Below are 8,552 nucleotides of genomic sequence, written 5' to 3' on the forward strand. Positions count from 1 at the left end.
GGGGAGCCGGGCCGGGTCGTGCTACAAGGACCACGGGACCTCAGTGACCAGCGCCACGCAGATCTCCAGGGACTCCCAAGCAGCCTGGAGACAGCAGACACGCAGCAGGGCAGGAGCAGCCACCCACCCAGGCGCCTCCCTGGCCCTGGCCCAGCTCTCAGGCCTGAGGACGGCCTCAGCCCCGGCACCTCGCCTGGTCCACCCCCCCGACCCCACCACTGCCCTGCGGCCGCGGCACCCCATCCCTGCCCAGCCCAGACTCCACGGCCAGACGCTGGGTCATCTCTCTGGTTTATTCAAGTGTAAACACGACCGCCCGCTCCCCCCGCCCACCCCCACTGTTAAATACAAGCCTGGAGCACGGCCAGCTCCACAGTCACTTTCTCCTTAGGAGACTCACAGCCGCTCCGGTCTGGCCCCAGCCGCGCGAGCTGGGGCGACCCCGGCTCTGCCCACTGCCAGCCCAGTCCAAGTCAGTGGTGCCTGGTGCAGTGCAGTGCCCACTGCCAACACGGGCGCCCTGGCCCTGCCTGCGGCCAGCGCGGGGCGTCCACAGGCAGACGCCGGCAGCACGGAGAACGATGGCAGCAGCTGGCCTGGCTGCCGGCAGGACCGAGGCCAACAGGCCATGCGGGGCAGCGGCAGAGAAGCCTCGAGCCACCCGCGGGGCTCTCGTCTGAGGCGGTGGCCTCCTCCCGTCCTACGGAAATACTGCGAAGGCCAAAGCGGCCTGGGTCATGGTTCCCATGGGGAGCAGCACGTCACACGTGGGTGCGGAGGGTCCCAGCTCCCCTCAGAGCCTGCAGCACCATCACCCTGGGGCGCCCGGGCCGTGGAGCTGCTGCTAAAAGCTGCACATCACTGGAAACACACTCCTCACTGCTCCACAAGGGTCAAGTAAGCCCCATACCTCCACCTTTCCCCAGCAACCAGGGCCCTGGGTGGAGCCTGCAAGCTCCCAGGGTGCAAAGGGAGCTGAGCCACCAGCCCCTGGCTGGGGCTATGAGGCCCAAGGGGATGCCCGGCCCTGGGTGCAGGAGCCGGTGCGGCTCAAAGGGCAGGAGGCCGGAGGCCAAGGGGACAACGAGGCCTAGCTGCCCCCCTCACACCTGGGGCCAGGCATCCCGGACACGGGAGCCACACACTCCTGCTGCCTGGGGAGGGGCAGAGGCCCTGGCATCCTGCACACGTTGCCTGGAAGCCTGGAAAAAGCATCTGGACCCGAGGGCGGCTCCAGGGACTGGAGGGTGCAGGGCAGGGAGAGCAGGGCCCAGCCAGCCCAGTGCCAGGGCTGGAGCCAGACCTCAGGGTCCAGACTCCCAGGCCAGCCCGTCTGCCAGCCGCTCCCCTCACCTGGCTTGGGAGACCCCTGGCTCTCGTCAACATCCCGACCTCCAGTCCCACGCCCCTGATGCTGCGGAGCCAAGGGTCTGAGTCCCTGTCCTCACCCATCCCAGCTCCCACTGTCCGCAGGGAGCTGGTGCCCTCGGAGGAGGCTGGGCCCAGCCAGCCGGGCTGACAGGGCAGGCAGGAGGGCTGGGCTGGGTGCCCCCGGCCAGCAGCTCAGGTGCTGTTGCCCTGCTCCTGCTCAAAGAGCACCATGGCCAGCTGGGAGCGGGAGCCCAGCCCCTCCAGGCTGCTCTGCATGCAGCGGTGGTAGACATCCTCGCTGAGGCGGGGGTTGCAGGCCTGCTGCTGGTAGCGCTGCAGCAGGGCAGGCTCCACGGCCCGGAAGACGTGCAGGCCGGAGTACTTGACGAACATGTCATAGATGTCCAGGGTCTCCAGGATGTCCTCGTTCTCCTGCGCGTCGCCTGCCAGGCGGGTCCGCGCCGCCATGTAGTCGGCGTTGTAGAAGCAGGCCTCGTGGAAGGCGTGGCGGTCGAAGTGCCCCGCGTCCCGCCCCAGCTCCAGGATGGCAGGCGGCACCTGGTGGGGGTAAGCGATGGCCGGGTGGTAGCCCTGGAAGTGGATGGGGAAGAAGACCTGCCAGCTGTTGATGGTGTTCATGCGGCAGCGATTGAGGAAGTCGATGGTGACCTCGGTGCCCACACCAGCCACAAAGAAGAGCGTGTCCACAGGGTGCTTCTTGGAGATTATGTCCATGACCTTGATTGGGGAGGGCGCGTCCGTCTTTACGCTGATCCAGGGGATCTTGACCTCTGCGTACTTGCGCTCATACTCGGTGATCTTGGCCTTGACCGTGGCAAAGACGTCGTTCTGTGCCACCTGCTGGGCCTCAAAGGGGTCGTAGATGAAGAGGAAGGTGAGCACTGCGTTCTCGCCGCTCTCGAAGGCGGCCGCCGCATAGGCCTCCAGGAAGTGGGCCGCGCGATCGCGGTCATGGGCCGTCAGTGGCAGGATGACGTTGATGCGGCTGGCCTCCGTCACGTAGGGCATGGGGATGATCTCCACCTCGCTGAGGGGCCGCACCAGGTGCACGCGCCGCGTGAGCGAGCGGCTGTGCCCCTTCTGTGTCACCACCTCCAGCTGCAGGTCCAGCGTGTACTCCATGCCCCGCGTGGGGTCAAAGCGCCGGTACCCGTTCACCAGCTGCTGCTTGCGGAGGTGCAGCGCTGGCTGGTACTTGCGGTTCAGCTCCTCCATGGCCGTGGCCACCACGTCAGCCACGTCTGCCAGGTCCACGCCATGCAGCTCACACTTGGGAGCGCCGTCCACACAGGCGTACACCTGCTCCTCTGTGAAGTAGTCCCAGCGCAGCACCTCAAAGCGCGTCTTGGGCTGGAACGGCGGTGGGATGCCCACGGGCCACGTGGCACTGTGGTCTCCGTCCGCGGACAGGCTGCTGGTGTTCTGGATCTCCAGCTGCCAGAGGAGAAAGGGCAGCGTCACAGCACGGAGAGGCATGACCCCGGAAACCTCCTCCCGCCCCCCTGGGACCTGCGCCCCACACATAGACCCCATGGTCATGGGCAGATCGGGGGGTGGCGCAGTGCATTTGCACCCCCTTCGATTGCAGCTCCACCCAGAGTTTGAACCCAAGGGCCTGGCAGGGGCCTTGGCATTTCTAGTTGAGCATCAGTGAGAGCATTTCTATTCGGGCAGCAGTCGTCTGACTTCACGACTCATTATAATCTACCTGATTCCTTCTAAACCCCTCATTGCACAAATGTTAACGACCCTCTCTCCTTTTTAATGGTCCTGTTGTTCCGCTAACCAAGCTAGCCTTCCTCCTGCAATTCTGCTGTCTGCTCCCGGTCACGTAGCTCCCGTGTCACAGCCTTGCCGACTGTTCTTAACGCTCGCTAAAAATATTAACTCCGGTGCGGACACGAACTCAGGTGAACCTGAACTCGGGGGTGGAAGTAACATTCAGCCGAGCACTGGGTGCACCATCAAGATGTTCAAAGCAGCTAGAACTTGCTTCATGAATCTGAAAACAGAGCACTTCCATCTAATGACTATAGGGCTAATGAAACAACATCTTTTGATTATGTTTTGCCTAGTTCTTTGTGGTTTTTTATAAATAAAATATGACTTAGCAAATTAACGCACATTCAAATAAAGAGGTGTTTGTTTGTGCTTTGATGTTAGAATCCTAGAAGACGAGGATGGGACCTTGGGAGGTCACGTCTAGTCCAGCCCCCTGCTCCAAGCAGGACCAGCCCCAACTACATCACCCCAGCCAGGGTCAAGCTGGGTCGTAAACACCTCCAAGGATCAAGACTCCACCACCTCTCTGGGTAACCTGGTTCCAGTGCCTTACTACCCTCCTACCCTCCTAGTGAGAGAGACAGTTCTTCCTAATATCAAACCTCAACTTTTCTTGCTGCAGCTGTCCCCCCAGGTCCTTTTCTCAGACAGGATAACAGAGCGTGACCCTGGCACCTAGTAAAGCTGCTGGTTTCTTTTAAGCTGCGGGTTGCTCCAGGCAACGCTGCACCCACCACTTGCATCCTGCCTTTGCAAAGTCCCAGCCCTGCCCATGGCCAGGACACCGGCGTCAGCTCAGACACGCTGGTGAGCTGCTCCCTAGGATGCTGGCACTGTTTGCCCACGAGGTGGCAGCACCAGCCCATGCCAGCACGAAGGAAAGTGCCATGCATGCCACGCGCGTGGCCCAGGGCCTGAGCCTGCCTCCCCACCCCACGCTAGCGCAGGGACCCAGCCTGAAGCCAGGAGCAGCCCTGGGGCCCGACCCCAGCCCAGGCTCTAGGCACAACTACAACCGTTTACAAACAGCCAGGCCGAGCCCCGACCCTGCTCAAGCTCAACCTCGGCCCAAAGGACCTGCAGCGCTGCTCTGGTGCCCAGCGCGGGCCCTGCCTATCACAGACTGGGCCACACTTTTAGCCCGAGTTCACCTCACTCCTGCTCCAGGCTCTGCTCCCTGCCTGTGCTCAGGTGAAGTGGGTCAGCATCTGTCCTCTAGGGTGCCCGAGCTGGGGAGGTGCAGACCCTGGCACTGGGGGCACTCAGATGCCAGCTGGCCCCACGAGCCACCCATGCAGCCAGGCCCATCACGCCAGTGCAGCTGGCCACGAGGTACCACGATGCCTGGGCCTGGCTGGGGTCAGGGCTCGGAGCACCACACCAGGCACATTTCCCAGATCACAGCTGCCGCGTCCTTTTGAGCCACTGGCTCATCTCCATCCCTGCGACCTCCCTGAGGCTCCAGATTCATTGAACACCAAGCCTGCGCCCAGCCCACAGGGCCCGTGCGTAGAGAGGTCTGGCCTGGCCCCAAGGCCGCCGCAGAAAGCTTGTGCATCACAGAGACAGACCCCAGGCAGGACTCGATGTCTGGGACCCAGGTGTGGGCCAGCGCCGGCTGGTTCTGCATGGGGGGAGATGGCTGAACCCCGCAGGACAGCACGGGCCAGGCGGGAGGGAGGAGGGTGCAGGGAGACAAGACAGGCTCAAAGATCAGGACAGGAAACCTCCCCACCTCCACTGCGCCTGATCCCGCGCAGAGCCACCACTGCAGGGAGAGGCCAGGGACAGGGCGGCCTGCCTGGGCCCAGCTCCCCCCACGCCGCTGGGCTCACCTGCAGCTGCTGGATCTCCTGGTAGGTCCTCTCCAGCTCCACCTGGGCGAAGTGCTTGTGCAGCCGGTACATCTGGACAGGATCCAGCACAGGGTGCACAGTGAAGGCGCCGTGGAAGCGAGGGTCGGTCTCCCGCTCCGGGTCCGTGTTCTTCCCCAGCTCAAAGTACTGGTAGCGCAGGCCCTGCTCGGGGAGATGGCGTCACTGCTGAGCCTGTGGCACTGGCTGCAGAACCGCGGCCACCCTCCATCCCCCAGGCCTTGTGCCAGGGAGGCAGGCTCACGGCTGACCCCGAATCAACCCCTCATCACAGCTTCACTCCAAAGCACAGCTGTCCCCCGCCCATGGCTGTTACACGGAAGACGCAGTACTGCCTCTTCTATCCCCGCCGGGAAGGGGACAGGGCATGTGCTCCCCTGGGGACCCTGAAGAGGGGTTGGGCAATGTGCAAGAGAGGGGGGTTCTCTCCAGCAGCATGGAGAGCACATAATGGGGGCTGCACCGGTCTCCCCATCCATGCCACGGGGAACATGGACAGTCGCCAGACCCCACCCCCACCGCCGGCTGCATCCGAGGCACCTCATCCCCCACGCGTCACCCCGGGGTGGGGAGCCGGCTCACCTCGTGCTCATCCACACAGTTGATAGCAGTGTAGTCGATGATGCAGCGGCCCAGCCACTCGTCAGGGCGGGCGCTGAGGATGTCGTTGCGGCAGTTCTCCAGGTGCGGCTGCAGGCGCAGCAGCAGGCTGCGCGACAGCAGGTAGCCAAAGCCGCCGTAGCAGTAGCGCCCCTCAGTGTCGCCCCCAATGAACTCCTCGGGCCGGCCCAGGTAGAGCTGCGTGTCGATGCTGAGGTGGGCGACCAGGCGTGCCACACGGTGCGCCTCCGTGTATGTGTCGTCCTGCACCAGGAAGAACCAGTCGAACTCGGCCACGTGGTGGTCCAGCAGGTGCCGGACAGTCTGGTACATGTTCCAGATGGGCCGCTCGTCACCGTGGGTCACCACGGTCATGCCGTGCGGCACCTTGCGGCCCCGCGTGCCCGTGAAGTACAGCAGCCGCTCCAGCCGGTGCCCCAGCGTCCTGTTCACTGCCACCGCCAGCGTGTTCAGCGTGCCCCGCGACGTCAGCACACCCACCAGCAGCCGCTGCCGCGTGCCCAGCTCCGTGCTGATGTACCGCGTCCTGCGGGCACAGGGGGAGGGTGTCAGCTGGACCAGGCTGGGCGCAGGCACTACCCCCAGCCCTGCCACAGATAGACAGACCTGCCCCATCCCCGCCCTGACAGACGGACGCACACGGGAGGTGCTGGATTCATGCAGGACAGAGAGAGAGGGGCGCTGGATACACACCGGGCAGGGCACTGCCAGGAGGAAGCTCGCAGGGCCCCACAAGGAAGAGGTGATACCATCTGCTGCCCCGGCCTGGTGAGGCCGAGGACCCCGGAGACCCTGCCGCGGGCTGGGGACGTGCCACCTCATGGCCTGGCCTCAGCCTCCAACAAAACCAGCCCGAACCCTCCCCCCCCGTGGCAGCCCCCTCCCCCTCAGGACACGGCTGGCTTCCCTCCCCATGGGGTCCCAGGGCACCCCAAGGCCCCGACAGGAGAGAGGAGAACATGAGGGGGCCGCAGCCACCCCGTGATGGGGTGACCCCCCAGCCAGGCGAGCCCAGCACCCCTCCCCCTGCCTTGCTGGCTCCTGACTCCAGCAGCCACGTGGCTGCTGCAAAGAGGCTCAGGCGTAATCCCCCCGCGCGGGGGCAGGCAGTGGCGCGGCTGGGGGCAGCACGTGTCCTGCCCAGGCTGCGCCAGATGCACGTGCACCCCAGCCCCAGCTGCCGAGTGTCCTGGGGGCAGAACGTCCCTCCCCAGCCCCATGGCACAGCTGCGGAAGAGCCACCCCTGTCACCGAGGGGGCAAAGATGGAGCCCCAGGTCTGGGGCAGCGCCAGGGCCAGTCCCAGCAGCGCGGCCAGGGACAGGGCACCGGGCACCGGGCACCAGCCCGAGCCCAACCACATCAGTCAGACGTGGTCATAGAGCCGTGGGGCTGGCAGGGAGCTGCGGGGTCACATCCAGGCCAGTCCCTGCCCCCCCCACACAAAGCCCAGAGTGTGACCTCAGAGCTGCACGACACCATCACCCCCGACAACCCGGCATCGCCCCGGCCCCTGCGATACAGGGGGGTCGCGGCTGCCAACATCCTGCTGCTGCCGGGGGGTGGTGGGCGCTGGGGAGACCCCAGGCCAAAGCCGTCACCCCACTGCAGAGGGAGGGGAAACCCCCCAGGCTGGGTCAGGCTGAGCAGGGGGCAAACCCCTGCCCCCCCAAGCCGGCTGCACCTTGAGGAAGGGGAGACCCTTGGACAGGACCCAGAAAGTGCGAAAAAGCCTCGGGGCAGAGGGACGGGGTCTGTTCAGCCGCCCCCTCCCTGCCACGGGCGGGCGTGAGAACTGCCTGGTCGGGGCTGCCAGACTGCACTGACTTGCAGGGTTTAATTATCCCCCCAGCCCGGAGGCAGGAAGCGCCCCCCACACGGCTGCCTGGCGCACACTGCCCGCATTCAGCCCCACGCTTCCTGCCGCCCCACCCCTCGCAGGACAACAGGGCCATTCACAGCGCCCGGGACTCCCAAGCAAGGGGGGCAGGTCCTGCTGACTGGGGGGGGCTCAGGCCAGGCCAGATGGACCCTGGTGCGGCGCCTGCAGCGCCATGGGGGCCGAGGTCTATAGCAGCTCTGCACCGCCCCCAGGTAGCCCAGCCCCGTGGCGGGGGGGAGCACGGGGGCAGGACGAGGCCACACCAGGGGCACTGCCGTGGCCTCCTGCCTCCGTGCTGCAGGCGAGGGGGACAGGCTCTGGCTCTCACCCTCTGCCCCAACCCTGCCAGCCGACCACAGGCTGCCCTGGTGCCCCCATGCAGCCAGCCCAGGGGCAGCAACGGCTCTGCAGAGGGGACCGGGCGGCAGAGCTGGGCCCCGGAGCCCTGCCCCGCATGCACTGCCCCAGCGCAGGCTCGCGCAGCATCGAGGCTGGGTGTGAGCGCTGACGTAGTCGCAGCGCCCAGAGGACAGGAGAGCTCGGGGAGCGAGTCTGCAGAGCCCCCCGGGTCTGGCCAATGCCCCCCATGGAGGGGCAGGGGACGGGCCAGGAGCGGGTCCCGGTGAGGGAGGCATGGAGCAGGGAGCAGCCCCAGCCCCTCGGCTCCAGCCAGGACATCCCACCGCCTCCCCAGCCAGCAGCCACGGTGCGTGCCCACGTCTCCTGGAGGAAGCAATTCCTGGAGGACGACTTCCTGTGCAGGACAGTGGAGTCGGCGCCATCCTGCCCCGGCCCCCATGGAGGGCATGGGGCAGGTGGGGGGCACCATGGCTGGGCAGGGTCCCCCGTGCCCAACCCCCTGGTCCCCTGACCCACAGCTGCCCCCACGCACAGCCTGGCCCAGTCTCCTGCTGGCCCCCCGGGCAGACGGGCCCATGGGCCCCGCAGACAACGCGCCCATGAGGCAGCGCGACATCTGCCAGGGCCCAGAGGTCAAGGCCA

At 65.9% G+C, this 8,552-nt stretch overlaps 1 protein-coding gene across 1 annotated transcript; it reads right to left on the bottom strand.

Annotated features, from left to right (window-relative positions):
- Positions 1-279: 279 nt before the first annotated feature.
- On the bottom strand, positions 280-6,225 carry CHPF (chondroitin polymerizing factor). Its single transcript, XM_019522678.1, has 3 exons — positions 5,631-6,225; positions 5,010-5,192; positions 280-2,826 (listed from the first exon to the last, which is right to left on the bottom strand). Exons 1-3 carry the CDS (start codon positions 6,021-6,023, stop codon positions 1,564-1,566), a joined length of 1,839 nt encoding a protein of 612 aa, XP_019378223.1. The 5' UTR covers positions 6,024-6,225; the 3' UTR covers positions 280-1,563.
- Positions 6,226-8,552: the final 2,327 nt, after the last annotated feature.

This window comes from Gavialis gangeticus, unplaced genomic scaffold (assembly GCF_001723915.1).
Source record: "Gavialis gangeticus isolate Ggan-Ray unplaced genomic scaffold, GavGan_comp1, whole genome shotgun sequence".
NCBI classification, from domain to species: domain Eukaryota; kingdom Metazoa; phylum Chordata; order Crocodylia; family Gavialidae; genus Gavialis; species Gavialis gangeticus.

Bases quoted from the DNA above. Each gene is read 5' to 3' on its own strand.
- CHPF (XM_019522678.1), bottom strand. From the start codon at position 6,023: ATGACCGTGGTGACCCACGGTGACGAGCGGCCCATCTGGAACATGTAC. The intron at 5,193-5,630 runs GTGAGCCGGCTC...CTCCCCGAGCAG, and splicing joins ACTGTGTGGATGAGCACGAG to GGCCTGCGCTACCAGTACTT. The intron at 2,827-5,009 runs GTGAGCCCAGCG...CTCCTCTGGCAG, and splicing joins AGGAGATCCAGCAGCTGCAG to CTGGAGATCCAGAACACCAG.